Source organism: Syzygium oleosum, unplaced genomic scaffold (assembly GCF_021117445.2).
Source record: "Syzygium oleosum isolate NSW1041296 unplaced genomic scaffold, Sole_v2.1 Sole_v2.32, whole genome shotgun sequence".
NCBI classification, from domain to species: Eukaryota; Viridiplantae; Streptophyta; class Magnoliopsida; order Myrtales; family Myrtaceae; genus Syzygium; species Syzygium oleosum.
This window is the reverse complement of record NW_026607516.1, coordinates 2,992,092-3,013,770: the sequence shown is the minus strand read 5'-3', so window position 1 is coordinate 3,013,770 and position 21,679 is coordinate 2,992,092. Positions and strand designations below refer to the sequence as shown.

Below are 21,679 nucleotides of genomic sequence, written 5' to 3'. Positions count from 1 at the left end.
GAGCTGTGATGATCGAAGTCACAAAATAAGTAAGAGTAATGATGCCAAATTTATCTTCATCTTAATAGCTCAACCTCCTTTCAAGAAGCATTCAAACTCGTCGCAGAGTTCAACCTCTAAGCACCCTGGCACCAGAAAATAGTGAACTTACAGAACATAACGCATGGTAAATTCATACTCAGTGTCGCAAAATGTCATACAGGACACACCATCTAGGGGAGAACGACAGCTTACACTCGTTCAATACTATACAAATATACAGTTATAGTACAAGTGTCTTCTAGGATGACTCAATCTAATAACCTGCCATTACAGTCCCAAGTTGCTTGAGCCTGGCAAAAAGCGGGCCAAAAGTTCAACCTGCAGGGATTAACTTAAGGACGCACTGTATATCAAAATTGAAAGGCAACTTCTCTACGCTAGTTCCTTCTCGAAGATGAAGACGATGAACTCTCAAAATATGTTGGCTTTGGTGTTGAGGGGCAGCCCAGAGACTGGATCAGCTCACCCACAGTTAGCACTTTGAACTTATAGGGTGAATTGGTAGCGATGTTATCGACACGGTGTTCAAAAATCTTCCCCTTCTTATCAAATTTGTATTGAGAAGTGCCGTCAAATCGACCGCGACTCTCCCATGGGACTCGCGGAATTCCATGAACAGTCCACCGAACCATCAAGACGTTTTCAACCGGCTGCCACACGCTAACAACGTCAACCCACAAAGCCCTGAAAAATATTCTTCCATGGAATCGTAATCCCCAGAAGATAGATTTGTAGTTCTCAATTCCCATGAAAGTGTTGAGCGGATCTTTGAAGACTATGTCATCCCTAAAGAAAGCAAAGAAGAGCATCTTACATTGATTTCCAAGACACCACTTTAGAATGGCTATTAATATTTTCCTAAAGGAAACAACACAAGCTTTCGGAACTTCCAAAATGTGCATCATCATCGAGAACAGTCATTATTTATATGGTCAGTAGTAGGATATAACACCAAGTTAAGTGCATACGACCCAGAAAACTAAAAGCACAGTTTTATCTCAAAGTATAACAGACTAGATGTGAATAAGCATAGGTCGCCATATAGAAAATAATTAGCAGCAGAGACAAGCATTTAGAGTTCACCCGGTAGTCAGAAGGCATTCACAAGCAAAAGGCACATAAACAACACACCACAGCTGTGTGATAGTTCGTTATGAACATCAAGAGAGCATATGCACATATATGTAGGAGCTCCCTCCCAATCTAGTATTTGTGGATACGAGAGCAGAAAAAATTTTGAATTCTTACAAGCTTAAGAGAACACCTAATGTGACTATCAAGTATTAAGAGATTCAAGATTATTATACCTGCACCCATCCTGCGTATGGGCACTAGTGACGACCCAAGTTCAGAATACAATAGCAATGAGCAAGGTAAATCAGCACAAGGTGATCAAATATCTATTGACTTTGACATTGCAGCTGGTTCCACGTCAAGAACTTGGGTATTCATTCAGGTTCATCTCATTTCCATTTTCCTATTGATGATTCCAAGAATATTTTTATGTTGAAACTTATGCTGATAGTAAAAAGCACACATGGGCTATAGCTATACAAATCAGGCACTTATATACCCAATGAACTCCTGAAGAAACCATCTGATGGCTTTATTAAGTCCATAGTAACAAATGAATCATCGCATCAGTTTATAATGAAACTACCAAGTAACTAGCATGGCTATGAATTGCAAGTAGACACATCTCCTTTTAGTATACCACGATCGCCCAGAAATGCATTGATAAACCAACACGAAACCGCCTGTTCACTTACATAGCAATGGAACCTGAACTAACATAATCGATCAAGCTCTTGTGCTTGCACCAATTGCGTCTCCATGTACCATAAAAAAAGCTTGGGTATTTTACTTTGGGCCAAAAACCATCACTAGTTACATAAGCATTCTGCTTAAAACCCACCCGCTTTACCCAAGCCATCCATATGCTTCATTTGCATTAGCAACGACGTCACTCATCAACTGAAACTAATTAATATGAGCTAAACATCGTCGAAAAAACCAAAACTTTTCGACTATAGCACCGGCACAATCGCATAAATTCATTCCTCGAGAAGCTAAGCCACCAAACAGAATCCATAAACACCACGAGCGATCAACAAGTTCGAACCTGTAGATATCGAAATTGAGCTCCCTGTAGAACAGCTCCGGAAACTCCTCGCGCAGAGTGCGAATCGCGTAGCCCATGTTCAAGTAATAATCCTGCTCCTCCTCCTCCTCCTCCTTGCTCTTCTTCACCGGAGCAGAGAATTGCCCGTGCAGGCTCACGTTCTGATCGCAATCCGAAGCAACTCCCAACTCGGCGCCCTTGGTCCGTGCCCGGAGCCTCATCCGAGACCCCCAATCCTCGCTCCTCCGAAGCAGCGGCACGGCTCTGAGATTCCTAGGATTAGGGCTCCCGAGGGGGGAGAATTCCGTGGCGGCATATCCCGCGCGCCGGACGGCGCGGAGCGCGGGGACTTCCGGCGAGAGGATTGGGACGGCCATGGCGAGCTTCGCTTGGCGGTGGCGGAGGATCAAGAGATTGCGAAACGGCGAGGCGACATTTTTCCCGAGAAAATCGCGACCGGTGAAGATTTGAGATATTTTCCTGGGCCAGACGGGAAGCAGGAAAATGGGGAGCGGGAGGGGGGGGGGGGGGAGAGAAGATATCCGTTTCGGATAATAAAATAGTTTCCTTTTGTGGATAATTAGGAATTAATGGGGGCGTAATTAAATTAAAAACTGAGGAAATTATGTGATTGGTCGTCGGGATTTATCGCCTGCGGGCCGAGGGGCTCTCGCCCTTGTCCGGGTTCGACCAATCAAAGGCCGTTGATCCTTTCCTGAAGGCAAAGGCGATATGAGCGGACCCAATTCCGAATTCTCAAGTTATTTCGTAGGAAAAGCTATGGGGATTATGCTCTCACTCCCTGAAATTGATACACCATGTCGACACGGTATTTTGTATCTTTTATTTACAACTCGATGGATTGGACATGAAATGAAAATCACAGCAGTGATCGAGCCGATTAAAAAATGAGAGTGGATTTCAGCAAACTGCAACGATATGATTAATGTACGTGGTATTAATAGGTGAACATATGCACTGAGAGCAAAGATCAACATATTTGATTACATAAACGAGATTTCACATGAGTGGTGAAGAGACACACATTTGCAAGCGATAAAGGTAGCTTAGCTTATTACGGAGTATTACACGAGGTAAAATTCACTTTTTCAGACGGAGTGCTTGATGGAAGAGCTATATCCAGTCTGATCATCGTAATATCTGGACCACAGCATCACGCCTCCATACTTGGGAGATCCTTTGATGGCGGGCAGTACTTTGGAAGTAAGTTCCGATGCGGGAATGAAGCCATTGCCGGCCGCATCTGGCGCCGCGGGCAGTCCCAAGAAGATTTTGCCGGCCCGGATCGAGGTCCATTGCTTCCACGCGTCTTCGAAACTACCCATGCTCCCTGAACTGTACTCGCACGGCGGATTGTTGTAAAATTGGACCCAGACGTAGTCGAATAAGCCTGTTTGAAGGGCACCTCCAACCCAAGCGTCCGGATAAGGACACTGCGGGGCTGCGGTCAAGTACACCTTCTTCCCCCTGCTGCTATACGCAGACAGGTACCTAGCCAGATCATCCCAGTGCTGAGTCATGCCTCCTTCGATGTCGAAGTCGATGCCGTCGAGCACCGCGGCCCCAAGTGGCCTAGACGAGGAGTGGCCTCCTAGGAAGTTGTTCCACAGATACGTAGCAACCTGTCTAGCATCCTGGGTGGAGGTGAGATAGTAACTTCCCGCGCCTCCACCGATTGAGAGCATCACCTTGATTCCCCTAGCTTGGCAAGACTTGATGTCGGAGCTCAAGCCGGTGCATCCTCCGCTGGAAGGATCGCAGTGGCCAGCAAGGTTGATCACGGGAGTCTGGCCATTGCCAAAGACGCAGAGAAAAGCTAGGTTCACAAACTTGTAGTTTCCGGAGGCACAAGTGTCAGCTAAAGTGCCTTCGTTGCCATTCTGACCCCAATAGATAGAAATACCACCGCCGTTGATGCCGACGACAAGAGCCAAAATGATCGAAAAGAGAATTGCTGGCGAGGTTGAAGATTTGGAAGCCATCTTTGGTGTTTCTCTCGACTCACTTGGTATACTTGATGACAGGTTATTCTCACTTTGGTGTTTGAGAAGGTTGGGAATTGAGGGCTTTCATAGGAGAAAGATCGAGCCCACCTATGATGTCCTTTTGTGTTTTCCAGGAGAGTGCGTGACTTGGCAACTGAGCAGTCTGACAAATATTAGTGGACGTGGATTAACGTAGATGGCCTGTAAAAGGTCAAGTAAGATCAGAACAAAACCATCCTCTATGGCCATCAATTTATAATTGTTCTTTTCATCCTTTTACTTAAAGCCAAAAGGAATGAAGATCGAGAAGCAGTCGCAATTTTGGTTGCGGGCTTTTGGCAGCTAATCGTTGTCACTTGCATGTAAATTGTCCTGATGGTCGATGATATTGGTATCGTCTTAATTCCTGCATAAGCAGCTGTCTCTAGTGGTCATAATTTGTTGATGTTGAAAGTATTTCTAAAATTGGCTATAGTGTTTTTAAATTAAGTTCACACCAGATCTTGTATAGAAATTTCGAGGTCAATAACATGAATCTTACGAACGAGCTAATGTAAGCTTGTTCTTGTTCGAGAACTAGAGGGACCGTGAAACTTGTTTCATTCTTGCTCAAGTTGCCGTGCCGTTAGATCTTCGTGGGTTCTATCGCGGTCCCAACGTTATTGGGGAAATGCCTTACTTGGATTGGTGAATATATGGGTTCTTTCAAGTCTGCAATTGCAAATCTTCTTGCGTTTTACTGCTATATAATATACCGTCAATCCCACGATCGTCTGGTGAATAATAGAACAATCTCATGAAGCTTGCCAGCTTTATGAGCTAGGATGTTTTTCAATGTTCAAATCAATGTGCTGAGAGAGAGGAAGAGAGAGAGAGGGGCATGGGGAGGGAATTAACAGTTGCTTTCTTAAGACCTACTATGTTCTCATGTGATAAAAAGCACCAGGAAACAGAAAGATGAGGGAATTTAACTGTGCCTTTCTCAAAACCTACCATGTGCTCATGTGATAAAGCAGTACACATTCAATCTCTCTCTTTCCCATCCTCCTTTTGAGTTTCATTTGTTTGGGAATTTTCCTTCTCTTCTCATCCTAGAGCCTTGCATTGCGAAACCCTTGAATGAAATCCAATGGCGGACCAAGACTGTGACCACATAAGCCGTTTGCTGGATCGCCCGATCGACCACATCTTTTGCTTCTCCAAAGTCGAAGAGGCGATGGGACTCTGCATTCTGTTGAAGACGCTTCACCTCTGGACCACGATCCCTTACCTCATTTTCTCCCCCATTCTCAGGAATCCTTTGAAATCGCTCGTTGATTGTTTCTGGGATTTCATGAACAGTGTTTTCGTTTTCAATTCCGCACCCATGGTACATGAATTCCACATCAAGATGCCGTATGACCGCAGACTTAAAAAAGGTGGTCAGTCCGGTTTGCCACTTTGCATCATGTCGTCTCGACTTGTGAAAGGTGAGTATGGCCTTCCTCTATTCCTCAGGCGCTGCTCCTCTCGTAGACCTGCGGGTGAGTCCTTGTGCCTCATGGGTGGGCGGGTGGAGTTGAGTAATCAAGCATCCCAGATTGTTTTGAAGAGTTGTCCTGTTCTTAAATATTTAGAGCTGCATAAGTGCTACAAGTACACCTCCCTTGGATGGACCAAATGAAAATTAGTTCGACAATATGTGGCTATGGGGTAACAAGTGATGGCTCTGCTTTGCACATTTCAGCTCCACATTTGCGGGGGTTTTAATCGGGAACTTCCATGGAAAGAAGTTGATATTAGAGAAGCGAGCGGAGTCAAGTTTTCTCCTAAAACCTGACCTTGGTGGTGGCGGTTGTTATAGCCATATTTTGTATAGAGCACGACCTGTTCGAAACATGTTATATTGATTGTTGCAGATACTGAAAGGTGCTGCTAAATTTTCAATTGGATGCTGTTGCCTTCGGGTGAGCAATCAATTAACTCAGCCTTGCTTCGATAAGGTTTCCTGTTGTTAAATTTGTACAGTCTTTTCCACTTGAAAGAAGTTCCAAAGAAGGGGGATCTGCTACAAATATATTAAGGCAAGTCTGCAAAATTTGCAGATCATTGTACCACCTTTGCGGGAATGTTTGGAGGTGCGGATCATTGAAAACTATTGAGGTCATAGATGTTTCGTATGCTGATTACATGTGTAGATCTTTATCACTTGATATACGAAAATGACCATTTCCCTGCTAGGTCCCGGTCCGACAGGTTCTATCCTTCATGGAGTTGAGGCTGGCTCTGCGCTATCCATTGCCCGAATATAATCATCTCATACTAAAACCAAATCTTCACAAAGGACACTTCCCTAATATAGTGAAGTTGCCTGGAAGTTTCCCACGTCCGGAGAAATTGATTATAAGCATGAACAATGAACATTGCAGGAACTGTTAACACAAAGATATTTCGAGGAAGAAAACCGCATTCCTCACTTTTCTGTATTTCTTCTTCATTAGTTTACAATGACCTAGAGGCGTATATATATACAAAGAAAAGAAAGAATCTTAAAAAATATATCCTCTAAACTAGCTAACTATAATCCTTGATTCTAGCAAATTACAATCATAAATATATTTTACAGCTCTTTCTCACAGGAACATGGTCGATTCTGCTTAGATTCCTCCTTGTTTGAGTTGTTCTAGATCTGCATTTCAAATTTGATGTTCTTCAAAAGAAAAAACTATGGTGATAAACATTTTGCATCTGTTTTTTGGGGTATGAAAAAGGGATAAAGCCGAATACGAAAATTTAACGTCGTAAATCTACTATTCCTATTTTATCACCTAATAAAACATGAATTAACTTTGTAGGAGGTAATGAAAAGAAACTAGTATCCAAACGCTTATCGATTTCAAGATTAACAAGCCAGTCAGCAGAACGATTTCCTTTCCAAAAGTTATTATGTTGCACTTTAAACTCAAAGCGAGAGCGCAGCAGGGCTAGCATTATCAATTAAAAGTTCTGGACTAATAATATTAGTGATGGCTTTGAAGTCAATCTCAATGATGATTTTATGAAAATCAAGTTGTTCTGTGAAGTTGATCCTCAACCACAAAGCCTAAAGTTTTGCTTGTGTCGATGAACATATTCCTACGAATGCGGCAAAACTACCAAGCCAGCTGCCTCATTCGTTTTTGAATAAACCCCCCGCACCAGTAAGTCTCGGGTTGCCTTTAGATGCCCCATCAGTATTCGGCTTAATCCACTCGGAAGGTGGAAGATTTCATCTGACCAAAATCAGAGAAGTGCATGATCCACTTAACGTCGAGTTAGTCATAGACGAAGCCTTAATGATTTCTATTGTGTATGACCCAATTACTTGTACCGGATTTGAAGAGAACTCAAAGTCGCCCTGGAATCTTTTATTTATAACTTGAGGGATTGTAAATCAATCTCAATAAATGGTCATTGGGACACGTGAATTAGGTTAGAAATTTGTTCTTGAAATGAAATAATCCCAACCTATTCTATATGCTAATCAGAATATTTATCGAGTTGAGTGTAAAATAAGAGTGGATCTCAATATATATTGTATCGTGATGACATGATTAATATATTTGACATTAATCGGTAAACATATCCACTGTGATCAATATCTGTGATTACATGAGGAGATTTCACATGAGTAGTGACGAGACATATTTGCACGCAAGAAAGGTAGCTTAGCTTATTACAGAGTATTACACGAGGTAAAATTCACCTTCAGACAGATCCCTTGATGGAAGAGCTGTATCCAGTTTGATCATCATAATATTTGGACCACAGCATCACGCCTCCATACTTGGCAGATCCTTTGATGGCGGGCAGTACTTTGGAAGTAAGATCCAATACGGGAATAAAACCATTGCCAGCTGCATCCGGAGCCGCGGGCAATCCCAAGAAAATTTCGCTGGCGGGAATCGAAGTCCATTGCTTCCATGCATCTTCTAAATTACCCATGTTCCCAGAACTGTACTCGCACGGAGGATTGTTGTAAAATTGGACCCAGACATAGTCAAATAAGCCTGTCTGAAGGGCACCTCCAACCCAAGCGTCCGGATAAGGACACTGAGGGGCTGCAGTCAAGTACACCTTCTTCCCCCCGCTGCTATATGCAGACAAGTACCTAGCCAGATCATCCCAATGTTGACTTGTGCCTCCTTCGATGTCGAAATCGATGCCGTCGAGCACCGCGTCCCCAAGTGGCCTAGATGAGGAGGTGCCTCCTAGGAAGTTGTCCCACAGATAAGTCGCGACCTGTCTAGCATCCTCGGCGGAAGTGAGATAGTAACTTCCTGCACCTCCTCCGATCGAGAGTATCACCTTGACTCCGCTAGCTTGGCAAGATTTGATCTCAGAGCTCAATCCGGTGCATCCTCCGCTAGAAGGATCGCAGTGGCCGGCGAGATTGATCACGGGAGTCTGGCCATTGCCGAAGACACATAGAAAAGCTAGGTTAACAAACTTGTAGTTTCCGGAGGCACAAGTGTCAGCTAGAGTGCCTTCGTTGCCATTCTGACCCCAATAGATAGAAATTCCACCACCGTTGATGCCGACCACAAGAGCCAAAATGATTGAAAAGAGAAATGCTGGTGAGGTTGAAGATTTGGAAGCCATCTTTGGTGTTTCTCTCAACTCACTCGGTATACTTGATTACAGGTTACTCTCACTATGGTGCTTGAGAAGGTTGGGAATTAGGGGCTTTTATAACAGAAAGATGGAGCCCACCTATGATGTCCATGTTTATGTTGTTTGGGAGAGTGCGTGACTTGGCAACTGAGCAGTCTGATAAATATTTCATCAACCAGTGGTTGTGGATTAACGTAGATGGCCCGAGAAAAAGTTGAGTAAGATCAGAACAAAACTAATATCCATGGTTATCAATTCATAATTGTTTTTCATCCTTTAACTTAAAGCCACAAGGAATGAAGATTATTAAGGAGTCACAATTTTGTTAAGGGTGTGCGGGCTTTTGGCAGCTAACTTTTGTCTCTTGTGAGTCTTTTTCCCTTCTCTTTTGATTGTCATTGTCTCATTAGGCTTGATAAAAAAACAAATTTGTTATCACTTGTCAAATAAATTGTAGGCTGCATAGAAAGTTAATCTCATGCGAACTTGTGACTGCTAATGTGGCTACGTATTCCAAGCGGGCATGAATAAAGTCTACCCTAGAAGATTTTAAGCTTGTGCTGTTGTATGTAAGGTGGCTTGCTGGTTGATGGTATTGTTGTTGTTCTACTTCCTACATAAGCAGCTGTATGTAGTAGTAATAATTTTTTTATGCTGAATGTATTTCTAAATTAGCTGTAGTACGTTTAGGTCACACCAGAAACTATCTAGAAATTTCGAGGTCGATAACATGAATCCTAATTACTAGCTAATGTAAGCTCGTTCTTGTTCAATAACTAGAGACATCATGAAAAAGGTAGATTTTTTTCAATTTGCATATTCCTTTTGACTTGTTTGATTCTTGCTTTGGTCATCCTACCATTAGATCTTCATGAGTCCTATCACGATCCCCCCGATTTTGGTCATCGTAAGGTTCTCATTGGTTGCAGAGAAAATATGAGGTGTAGAGACAGAGATCATTTCAAAGCTTATAGTGAAGTCTTGCAAGAAGGAAAACAAACGATTGCAAGCATGTTTATGTTCAGACTTGGTTCTTCATCTCTTGCCGCTGCAGTGATTGAAGTTTGCATCAAATATGACCTGAGCATGAAACTTACAGTGAAGACTCGGAATGAGACTAATGCATATTCCTGTCATACTTGTGCATGTATAGTGAAAGTGTTAGTGGCGGCTTAATTTTGTCGGTGCGAGTGTTAATCTTCCTGTAGTTTTACTTGACTGAAATTTCAGTGAATAGTCCTCTTCAAAACTTTGAGCTTGCTCCGAGTTTTGACTCGTTGAAACTCATAAGTTGTACCCATGGGAACATCTGTTTTCTTAGGCTGAAGCTTGATGGTCGATCTGAATTGACAATCGCGAGCAAGCAGCAGCACCCGCTTGTAAGAGTGAATTAGGTCAAAATTCATATTCCCAGAGCTTCTAGCGCTTCGCAATATGCATTAGATGTAAAGAAGCGAGCGGAATTAAGTTTTCTCCTAAAACCTGACCGCTGACCGTGGTGGTGGTGGTTATGATAGCCATATTTTAGATAGAGCACAACCTGTTCGAAACATGTCATGTATTGATTGTTGCAGACACTTAAAAGTGCTGCTAAATTTTCAATCGGATGCTGGTGCCTTCGGGTGAGCAACCATTCAACTCAGCCCTGTCCTTTCAGTCAGTTTCAAATTTCAATAGTACATGTAGGATGCCATAAGTGACATGTTTGCTTCGATAAGGTTTCCTGTTAGTTAAAAGTGTACAGTCTTTTCCGCTTAAAAGAAGTTCGAAAGAAAGGGAATCTGATAGGAATATATTGAATTTGTATCGTCCTACTCGTAGATGATCGGAGGTCACATTTTCAGTGCCATGCTTCGGAAGTCCCATCGAATGTTTTATTGTGCACCGAGCATGATTAATTTTCATTATATCCGGGAATTGTACCGCCTTTGCGAGAATGTTTGGAGGTGCAGATCATTGAAAACTATTGCGGTCATAGATGTTTCGTATGTGATCATTAAAAGTAAGACTGCAAGGTTTTTTATAATAGATCATATGGCGATTACATGTGTAGATTTTTATGACATGATAGGCGAAAATGACCATTTCACTCTATTTTATTTGTTGCATCGTCCGGGTCCGATACAATGTCCGCAGGTTCTATCCTTGCTCAAACTCCTTCTTTGTTTGAGTTCTAGATCCGCATTTCAAATTTGACGTCCTTTAAAAGGCAAAAGTACAGTTCTCCTCACTTCCTAAAATTGATAAACCATGTCGATACAACATTTTGCATCTTTTATTTGTAACTTGAGGATTTGGAAATCAATCTCCATAAAATTGAACGGTAGTTGGGACACGTGAATTAGGTTAGAAATTTATGCTTGAAATGAAACAAACCCAACCTACTCTATATGCAAATTAGAATATTTATCGAGTCGACTGTAAAATAAGAGTGGATCTCAATATATATAGTACCGCGATGACATGATTAATATATTTGACATTAATCGGTAAACATATGATATGTTATTACATAAGGAGATTTATCATGAGTACAAGATGTATTTTTTTTTTTTTGGTAGATAAAGGTACAAAACTAAACAATTTAACATCTAAAGTCTATTATTCCAACTTTATCACTAAACAAAACATGAGATAATTCACTAGGAGGCTGCAGGTAGAATGTAATGTCCAATCACTTCTCGATTCCAATATTAGCAGGAAGATCAACAGGTCAATTGCCTTCCCAAAAGTTTTGCCGTATTTTGAACTCGAAATGAGAGTCAAAGAGTCTTCTTATATCTTTAAGTAGAGCCGGTCCAGTGTTATCTGCTATACACTCTGGGTTGACATGTTCAGTGATAACTTTGGAGTCCATCTCAATAATAATTTTATCGAAACCGTGTTGCTTTGCGACGGTGAGTCCCAACCATAGTGCCCATAATTCTACTTGTGAAGACGAACATATTCCAAGAAGTGAGGTAAAACCTCTAAGCCAATCACCCCCTTCATTTCAAAATAAGCCTCATGCTCCTCAAGTCCAGGATTACCTTTAGATGCTCCATTCGCATTCGGTTTAATCCATTTCGGTGGTGGAGGGTCCCAAGTGACTATAACGGGAGAACTAATTAATCCACATGATGACAATTTGACCTAGAAGCTATGATTTCTTTTGTGTGTGATTGTATAACTTGTACATGATTGGAAGGGAAAACAAAATTGTCTTGAAAAAGTGACCCGTTTCGTCATTTCTAGAAAAAGCCATATACTCATGCAAAAAACAATGCTCCAATTATGGTGGGGGTTGAATCTCGCTTACCAGCCATATTTGAATTCAACCATTGTCTAGTACAAGATGTATTTAAAAGCAAGAAAGGTAGCTTATTACATGGTAGTACAAAAGGTAAGATTCACCCTAAAACAGATGTCAGAATAATTGTGGCCAACATGATATTATTAATTAATGGTTTAATAACTATTTAAGTGCTTAAAAGTATTGGCTATGAACATGATGAAAATGCGCTTTCTATTGAGAAGTTACACTTTCAACGAAGATGTGCAACTCTTACGAAATGAAATATGCTTTGATGGAAGGCACTAATTAATAACATGTACAAATAGAGTCTACGTTAAGAGAAAAGTGGATTAAAGGAGAAAAATCAAATTTATTTGATTCTTTCATTTTCCAGTGACAATAATTTCAAAGGGCATTATTGTGGATAAAGGTATGTCATTGAGAAACATCATGAAGATCTACGATTTTGAATTACTGAATTTTTTCGCATAAAAGAATTACGTTACTGCTTATAATGGATCCCTTGATGGAAGAGCTGTACCCAGTCTGATCATCATAATATCTGGACCACAGCGTCACGCCTCCATACTTGGCAGATCCTTCGATGGCGGGCAGTACTTTGGAAGTAAGTTCCGATGCGGGAATAAAACCACTGCCAGCTGCATCCGCAGCTGCGGGCAATCCCAAGAAGATTTGGCCGGCGGGAATTGAAGTCCATTGCTTCCATGCATCTTCGAGATTACCCATGTTCCCAGAACTGTACTCGCAAGAAGGATTGTTGTAAAATTGGACCCAGACATAGTCGAATAAGCCTGTTTGAAGGGCACCTCCAACCCAAGCATCCGGATAAGGACACTGAGGGGCTGCAGTCAAGTACACCTTCTTCCCCCCGCTGCTATACGCAGACAAGTACCTAGCCAGATCATCCCAATGTTGAGTCGTGCCTCCTTCGATGTCGAAATCGATGCCGTCAAGCACCGCGTTCCCAAGCGGCCTAGACGAGGAGTGGCCTCCTAGGAAGTTGTTCCACAGATAAGTTGCGACCTGTCTAGCATCGTCAGCGGAAGTGAGATTGTAATTTCCTGCTCCTCCTCCGATCGAGAGCATCACCTTTACTCTGCTAGCTTGGCAAGACTTGATGTCGGAGCTCAAGCCGGTGCATCCTCCGCTGGAAGGATTGCAGTGGCCAGCAAGGTTGATCACAGGAGTCTGGCCATTGCCGAAGACACTCAGAAAAGCTAAGTTCACAATGTTGTAGTTTGCAGATGCACAAGTGTCGGCTAAAGTGCCTTCATTGCCATTTTGACCCCAATAGACAGATATTCCACCGCCGTTGATGCCAACTACAAGAGTCAAAATGATTGAAAGGAGAAGTGCTGGTGAGTTTGAAGATTTGGATGCCATCTTTGGTGTTTCTCTCAACTCACTTGGTATACTTGATTAGAGGTTTCTCTCAATCAAGTTGTGGGCTGCATATAAAGTTTACCTCATGCGAACTTGTGTCTGCTAACGTGTAAACGCCAGCTACGTATTCCAAGCTCGCATAAATAAAGTCTACACAGAGAAGATTTAAAGCTTGTAATGTTGTGTGTAAGTTGATTTTGCTGGTTTTGCGGAAGCGTGTGTGCAAGCGAATGTGAATTATTTGCGTGTATCACGGCAAGGAGATGAGAAATAGCAAGGGACAGACAAAGTGGACAAGAAAGGGAATTTTCTTGGATAGTTCATATAGCCACCGCGTAAGAATTCGAAGCCTAACATAAACGACTTTGACAAGTGTTGTTGACTTTGCAAAGATTTTTGCCCACTTGCAGAGCCAGCTCATTCCTTATGCATTAAGCATACTTCTTTCCTACGCGTTTTTTGACTTCCTTAGGCTTGTTCAAGAATTTCCAAAAATGGTTCAATCATTCAACAATGGTATTGGTGTTCTTCTCCTTCCTACATAAGCAGCTGTCTGTAGCAGGAATAATTTTTTGATGTTGAATGTATTTCTAAATTAGCTATGGTGTGTTTAAGTCACACCGGAAACTGTCTAGAAATTTCGAGGTCAATAACGTGAATCCTACGTGCAAGCTAACGTAAGCTCGTCCTTCTTCGAAAACTAGAGGCATCATGAAAAAGGTAGAGACGTTTTCTTCCGTTGACTTGTTTGATTCTTGCTTTGGTAATCGTACCGTTAGATTTTCGTGAGTTCTAACAGGAGCCCCACAATTTTTGTCGTCGTAAGGTTCTCATTGGTTGCATAGAAAATTTGAGGGGTAGAGACGGAGATCATTTCAAAACTTACAGTGAAGTTTTGCAAGAAGGGGAAAAAAAGCAAAAGAGTACATCTGAGCTCTGCGTACGAAATTGCAAGCATTTTTCATCTTCAGAGTTGTTCTTCTGTTGGAAGAAAAAAATTTTAAACGTACGTATTGGAGGAAGATATGTAACACTGTTTGTTGTAACCATAAATATAATAAATCTGAGAAAGTGATAACAAAAATAAACAAGAGTTGAGGTATGGTTAACCGAATCTGCTTAAGGCGATTAGTTCTTGCCAACCATGCTAAGTAGGTTCACGAACTATGCCTCATAAGATACAACACTTCGAAACCATTTGAATTAGCACTATGCAAGCAAGACTCTGTCGAATACTCCTTGAAACCGGCATACTTAGAGAAAAGTTGAAGTGAGAAGATGTGGTTGCCTCTTGGAACGAAGAAATGCAAATTATAGAGTTTGAGAATTCATGTACTGAAGAGATACATGAACTAAAGAGGTACATGAATTAAAGATATATAAGAACTCAAGAGATACATGAATTAAGTACATACAGGAATCCAAGAGATACATGAACTCAAGAGACACATGAATTAATGAGATACACGAACTAAAGAGACGTATCTCGTTTTGCTCACTTTCATTGATCCATTAGTCCACCATAATTACAACATCTTCATCTCTTGTGGCTGCAGTGATTGAAGTTTGCATCAAATGTGACATGAGCATGAACTTACAGTGAAGACTCGGTTGGAATGGGATTAATGCATTTTCCTGTCATACTTGCGCATGTATAGTGAAAGTGTTAGTGGCGGCTTAAATTTGTAGGCGCTAGTGTTAATCTTCCTGTAGTTTTACTTTATTGAAATTTCAGTGAATTCTCCTTTTCAAAACTTTGAGCTTGCTCTGAGTCTTGACTCATTGAAACATTATAAGTTGTACCCATGTGAACATCTGTTTTCTTAGGCTGGAGCTTGATGGTCAATCTGATTTGACAATTGCGAGCAACCAGCAGCAACCGCTAGGAAGAATGACCATTTTAAGGAGTGGAAGTAGAGGGATATAAGAATGACTTAGGTCAGAATTTAGATTCCCAGATCTTCTAGCGCTTCGCAATATGCATTAGATGTGCAAGGTTTGACACCCTGCAGTATGGCCAAACACATGCTAACTTGGTTTTGCTTCATCAGTCTTGATCTTTGGCTGAAATTGAAAATCAACCATAAAAATGAGTAGCATGCTAAAGCTCTTTCGATGATAAATTTGTCATAACGCTCTCTCTTTTCAACTGCTGATGGGTTAGTTGCCTTTCATCTTTACACATCGTTACAGGAACCAAAGAAAGTTGACAGTATTTCTGGAGCCAATTTGAAGTATCTTTCACTTTGTTATCATACAAACTGATGCAACACCATTTACATGAATGCGAAAGCACTGCTTGTGATGACCTCGGTCCTTTGTATCTGTCCTCTGTAATCTGTACCATCTCTCCTCTGAATTGAGACCAGTGTTCAAATGTGGCTTATTTTTTTCTTTTTACAAATCGGCATGTGATTATCCTTCACGTTCTTCATCTGTAACCTGAGTTTTGCTTATTAAAACTTGTATTCTTTTTAGTACTTGTTTCTCAATTTCCAACGTGAGTGTTTCCAGGCTATATTCGGTTTTGCATTGTGAAAATTTTTCACAAGACATGTTATTATTCAATCGCCTCAGATATGTTTGATCTCTTCTCAACAGATTCAACTGTAACCTCAAACCCAGCTCATCGCATTATGCGGAAAGAGCTGCAATTTTAGCACACGTCCATTCTCTATTTGGCAGTTTAAATAGCTGTTTAGATCGCTTGAATGGAATCGTTGAAGCAAATATCTTGGTGAAATTACGGTTTTCGTGTGGTTAGAGGTATATATTGCTGCATAACTGGATAAGTTTTTGGCCTGAGTAGATTAGGCCTTCATAAGTGTAGACAACGTCTATAATAGTTTTTGTGTATGTCTAGAAGTTCAAGCAGTACATGTGTAAGTTTTGCATTGAAAAAAATATTGTTTTTATCTTATCCCGTTTGCGAAGGTATATTTTGGTTAGCACACAACATCGTAGAATGCACTGTCTGCAAACGGTCTGTGGACTCTGCAACTCATGGTCTTCATTGTTTGATTGATAATCTACCCTGTCAAAAATCCATCCAAGTGTTCAGACTTTACTGCACTCTTTTTCAAGTGTGCTCAGTCTGGCTTGCATAGGCCTTTTGGTTACATCAGTATCTAGGTTTTCACATCTATGGTCTCTTCAGACATTTACGTGAGCCAACTCATTTTGGCATTTTGAGATTAAGTTAGAAGAGAAAATCTTGGATATAGTTGTCTACACTCGTATATTTGTTCTTCCATTGTCTTTTCTGAATGTTATGGCTGCCATCTGGAACCTGCATATAATATTTATATAGCACTTCTAGGATGCAACTGTAAGATCCGGCTTTTTAAATATTGCATGATGATGCCAAACTATTACTACTATATTAAAAAAAGTAATGTGATTATGACGTAGCTAACAAGGATCACCTAGGGGGGTGAATAGGTGATCTAAAACTTTTAATTAATTTTTAAAGCGGAAACAAATGATCAAGATTAAAGTCTGAAAGACAATCAGATTATGAGCAGACTTTATAGACAATGTGCTAGTATGCAGTATAAAAGATAGAATAAGAGTTTAGGGATAGAGAAACTGCACACAAGAAATTATAGTGGTTTGGCTTAGATCAAGCCTATGTTCATTCTCCCACGCTGACAGCCTACCGCCTGGGTTTCACTATATGATAAAAAAGGATTACAAGTTCTAAGTGATATCACTCGATGAATGATAGAACTCTCTATTTCACACAGTCACTCTTACAAAATGTCCCTCAAGATCTCAGTGTTTTGCTCAGGAAAGACAAGTAATAGAATTTGAGTATGCTTAGACTTTGGACTTGTTGATTCTTTATTTCGTTCAGTGCCTTCTACTCCTCATTAATCTCTTTTTATACTCCTCCACTTCCAAACTAGCCGTTGGACAGTCTTCAGAGGATCATCTTCCAATCTTCACCTTGGATAGATTTGTATAAAATTGATTGAGTATCTGTTGGTTGACAAAATCAGAATCCCACTGAATTTGGTCGCCCATACAATCATAATCTTGGTTTCCATAAGTAGAGCTATATCCGTTGTGATATATATTTGCCATAATGTTTGATTGTCGATCAATTATAGCCTTAGATTGAGTCAATCAAAACTTTTCTTCTGTGAAATCCACGCTAGATCACTAGCATTCTAATAATTTCTGAGTCTGAATAACTTTTGGTTATTGCTTTACATTCAGAACTTAAGTTAGTGTGGGTCTTCAGTAAGGTCTGAACCTTTCATAAGTAAGGTTTGAAGTTTTTTGTCTACTTAAAATAGAGTATGAATGACTTTTATGGTAGAGTCTGAACTTCTCGTTCTGAATTCTGTAAAGTCTGAAGTCTTCCTTCTGAACCTCATAAAGTCTGAGGTCTTCCAGAAAGTTTAGTTCTCTCAAAGTATTAAACTTGCCACTTCCAGAATACATCTACCTTGATCAAAATACTTCAGAGTATGTATTAGATTTACAAGATTAACATAGATAATTTTGTCAACATCAAAATATATTAGGAGGTTTCCTCAACAATCTCCCCTTTTTTGATGGTGACAAAACTTCCAAGCAGATTAAAAAGATTTGAAATAGATTTGAGAATAAAGTGAGCATATGTATCTATGAAGCACATAAGGCACAGATAATAAATATAAGTGTAAATTTTTAAGGTCTGTGCCCTTTTCCTTTCTTTGAGTATATCCAATAATCCTGCATGATTAAAACATGTTATCTCTACATATTAAGTAATATCAACCTGCATCTTTGTAATCTACATATATTCTCCCCCTTTTTGTCATCAACAAAAATAGATAATTAAAGCATTAAATTGAATAAATCAACCATGTCAATCACAGAAATAACAAACCATGTCAAAGATTAAATTACATATCCAATTCAAAATGCAAGGTTTGAAAGAATAAAGGAGTTGAAACAGGCTATTTCTTTGTTGGGGTTCGAACAAGTTGGAAATTCTCCAGGATTTGAACAGCTTCCTCAATCTTGGTAGAGTATTGACCAACAGCTTTCTCCATGTTGGATAAACACTGAGCAACTGCTTTCTCAATATCTGCCTTATTTTGTTCTTCATGAAGACGAAGATTCTAATTGTTTTCCTCAACAATGACCTTAAGATTCTTTATATCTTTTTCAAGAACTGATTGTTTTTCTTTGATTTCCAGCAGAAGTGAGAAAATGGTCTTGTCTTCTGAGGTCTGTTCTTGGACATTTTCATGTGTAGTCTGTTCAAACTCAACCCCTTTCTCGGTCTGTATCTCCCCCTGAATGTTTGCATACTCTGCAGCATCATTATCTTCCATTGTACGTTTAGGATGTTAGAGTGGAGATTGACCTTCATTTGTCTCCATTGGAACACTGCCTTGTTCCTGTTGCTTCAAACCCGATCCTTCTGGTCCTGGTTCTGAAGCCTTTGCAACAGGTTTTGAATCTGCCATTCTTGTAGCAGACTTTGGAACTTCTTTATCTTTCTCTGTGATCTCAACATTTTGTCCTTCATCTGTTTCCTCCTCTTCATCTTTGAGGAGGATCTTTCTTCTCTTTTTGTACACTTGAAAAGGAGTTGGTGAGACAGTCGGCTCCTTTGCTTTCTCCTTTTCTTCTCTTCTTCTTTCTTTTCTTCTTCTGGCAGGTTGTACTTCTGACTTTTCATCAATCTTTCCTTTGGCTTTGCTTTCAGCAATCTCCCTTTCCTTTCTTACATCATATTACTTGAGATTCATCTTAGCAATCATTTTCTCCCCAACATACATAAGAGGAACAAAAGTTTTGCACAGTTCATCAGGAATTTGAATGTTTAGATAAATGAAAATCCCGGTGATCAGTGCGCCATAAGGAAGTTGTCCCTTGTCCTTCAACAATGTTCTGTACATATGAAGAATTATAAACGTGAGGGAGAGAAAATGGAACCTCATTCAAGATTGCCCAGATCAGCTTCACTTTAAATTTAGACAGGTCTATCTTGGATGATGTTTTGAGCCTCAAGCAATTTATGATGATCTTATGTAAGATCATTGTTTTCTTCGTTAGATTAGAATAAGATATGTGTCTTTTGGAACCTCTGGAGAAATTTGGATTTTCTGAGGTTGCCTTGGAAGCTTCTTCTGCACTAACTTCAATTGGAATAAATTGTGATCGTTTTACTCCAATAATATTAGCCAATCTGTCAGCTTTCAAATCATACTTCTGATCACCCACTGTAAACTGAATCCAGTCAGGAGACAAAATGGATAAATTGGAGTAGAAATAGGTAGTCAGTTCAGCATATACATGAGAAGACTAAATACAATATTCCTGCATACCCAACTTTTCAAAGTGCTATCTCACCATAATACCAACACTTTCCAGATAGTCAAAATCAACTCTTTTGTGGTTCATAATTCCTCTGGATAGCAAAAGTTTGTGATACTCTTGGTGCATTTAATTTCTGAACAGATTTCCATTTCCTTTTACTCCAGAAGCGATTCCTATCCTCATCTCAAAATTGTTGAAAAGTCTTGCATCATCATCCTCCTTTATCTTTTCAACCTTAGATTCTGAGCCACTCTTGGATTTAGGGCTTGCAAAAGTAGGTTTCTTTGAAATAGGATTGGATGATTCTCCCACCTTTTCTTTACTTTTCCTTGATGTATTCTCCTTCTTTTAAGGGCTAGACAGATTCTTTCTAGAATGACCAGTTTCAGAATGAAACAAAGAATACATCTACATGAGTTCTACTTCAGATCGAAAACCATTGTCTCTTAAACATTAATTTAAAAGTGACTCAGATGCATTGTTCTTCTTCAACTTTTCATAAGTCTTCCGTACAAAGATAAGATCTTTGAAACAAAAGTCTGTTTTACCGAACGATTTTTGGGAAGACTGATGTTGAGACAATTGAGTGGTTGCTTTGGAAGGTGCTTGCTTGTTCGATCTGTCTCAGATGAGTCTGTGATCTTCATGTATTCTGCTCTTCCAGTAGGCTACGATTCTTTATTGAGAATTCTCGATGATCTTCTCTTATAAGGCATGGTGATTCTCAGAGGTTTTTTTGCGAAGAAAGGTTTGATTTTATGATCGAGGAGGAGCAAGGTCTGAAGTGGTTAGGGAATGAACAGTCGGGTTCCTTTTAGGGCTTTTTATAAAGGAGACGATTTTTAGAAATAAAATCGCTTTTGATAGTTATAAATTGTGATCCGATTATTCAGGAATTTTGAAAAATATACAAAGATATTTTAAGCACATTCAATCAATCATATAATAATATTTGATAAATAGGGATGCGTACTTGATTTTCTTCCAAAAATAAAATATGAGTATGGATATTGCCAAAATTTCCTGTCAGAATTAAAGTATGCCTGCCAAAATTTGAAATAATGATCTTACCTTCCTTTTGGGTCTAAAAGGGCATTCAGACTTCGATAATTTGAGTCTGAAAGATTCCTATCTTTAAAAAATTCTTCAAGCGAAAGGATTAGTGATGCATAACTTATTACAAAATAAATTCAAATGAAGATTTATCTAAAGGTTTTGTGAATATATTAGCTAATTGATTCTAGAATCAACAAATTGAATATTCACATCACCGTTCTGAACATAATCTCTGATGAAGTGGTGCTTAATTTCAATGTGCTTCGCTCATGAATGAAGAATTTGATTCTTGGTCAGATTGATAGCACTTGTGTTGTCACATTTGATTGCAATACTTGATTCTTCTATTCCAAAATCTCGTAATTGTTGCTCATCCACAGAATCTCAGCGCAGCAGCTTCCCAAAGCCATATATTCTGCTTCTGCTGTAGATATTGCAACTGTGCTTTGTTTTTTTGAGTACCAAGACACCAACATATTTTCAAGTAATTGCCATGTTCCTGTAGTACTTTTTCTGTCCACTTTACAGCCAGCTAGATCAGCATCAAAATAACCAATAAGAGTAAAATATGATCTCTTTGAATACCATAAACCTAACATTGGATAAGTTCCAATGTATTTGATTATCCTTTTTACTGCTGTGGGATGTGATTCATTTGGGTCAGATTGAAATCTAGCACACATACAGATAATAAATAGTATGTCGGGTCGAAAAGCAGTAAGATATAGCAATGATCCAATCATGCTTCTATACATCTTTTGATCAACTTGTTTACCACTCTCATCCTTGTCCAATTTGGACGAATGAGACATTGGAGTGTTT

The 21,679-nt window shown here is 39.9% G+C and overlaps 4 protein-coding genes across 4 annotated transcripts; all 4 read right to left on the bottom strand.

Annotated features, from left to right (window-relative positions):
* Positions 1 to 147: 147 nt before the first annotated feature.
* Positions 148 to 2,675, bottom strand: LOC115687058 (uncharacterized). The gene is made up of 2 exons (XM_030612529.2): positions 2,165 to 2,675; positions 148 to 828 (listed from the first exon to the last, which is right to left on the bottom strand). Exons 1-2 carry the CDS (start codon positions 2,539 to 2,541, stop codon positions 420 to 422), a joined length of 786 nt encoding a protein of 261 aa, XP_030468389.2. The 5' UTR covers positions 2,542 to 2,675; the 3' UTR covers positions 148 to 419.
* Positions 2,676 to 3,215: 540 nt separating this feature from the next.
* On the bottom strand, positions 3,216 to 4,283 carry LOC115687056 (acidic endochitinase-like). Its single transcript, XM_030612528.2, has one exon. It carries the CDS (start codon positions 4,165 to 4,167, stop codon positions 3,274 to 3,276), a length of 894 nt encoding a protein of 297 aa, XP_030468388.2. The 5' UTR covers positions 4,168 to 4,283; the 3' UTR covers positions 3,216 to 3,273.
* A 3,493-nt stretch (positions 4,284 to 7,776) lies between these two features.
* On the bottom strand, positions 7,777 to 9,002 carry LOC115687055 (acidic endochitinase-like). Its single transcript, XM_030612527.2, has one exon. It carries the CDS (start codon positions 8,788 to 8,790, stop codon positions 7,897 to 7,899), a length of 894 nt encoding a protein of 297 aa, XP_030468387.2. The 5' UTR covers positions 8,791 to 9,002; the 3' UTR covers positions 7,777 to 7,896.
* A 3,489-nt stretch (positions 9,003 to 12,491) lies between these two features.
* LOC115686963 (acidic endochitinase-like) lies at positions 12,492 to 13,731 on the bottom strand. The gene has a single exon (XM_030612403.2). The coding sequence runs from the start codon at positions 13,478 to 13,480 to the stop codon at positions 12,548 to 12,550; it is 933 nt and encodes a 310-aa protein (XP_030468263.2). The 5' UTR covers positions 13,481 to 13,731; the 3' UTR covers positions 12,492 to 12,547.
* Positions 13,732 to 21,679: the final 7,948 nt, after the last annotated feature.

Coding starts and splice junctions, on each gene's coding strand:
- LOC115687058 (XM_030612529.2), bottom strand. CDS start 2,541: ATGGCCGTCCCAATCCTCTCGCCGGAAGTCCCCGCGCTCCGCGCCGTC. Junction 829..2,164: donor CTCAATTTCGATATCTACAG/GTTCGAACTTGT, acceptor TGCTTTCTTTAG/GGATGACATAGTCTTCAAAG.
- LOC115686963 (XM_030612403.2), bottom strand. CDS start 13,480: ATGGCATCCAAATCTTCAAACTCACCAGCACTTCTCCTTTCAATCATT.
- LOC115687055 (XM_030612527.2), bottom strand. CDS start 8,790: ATGGCTTCCAAATCTTCAACCTCACCAGCATTTCTCTTTTCAATCATT.
- LOC115687056 (XM_030612528.2), bottom strand. CDS start 4,167: ATGGCTTCCAAATCTTCAACCTCGCCAGCAATTCTCTTTTCGATCATT.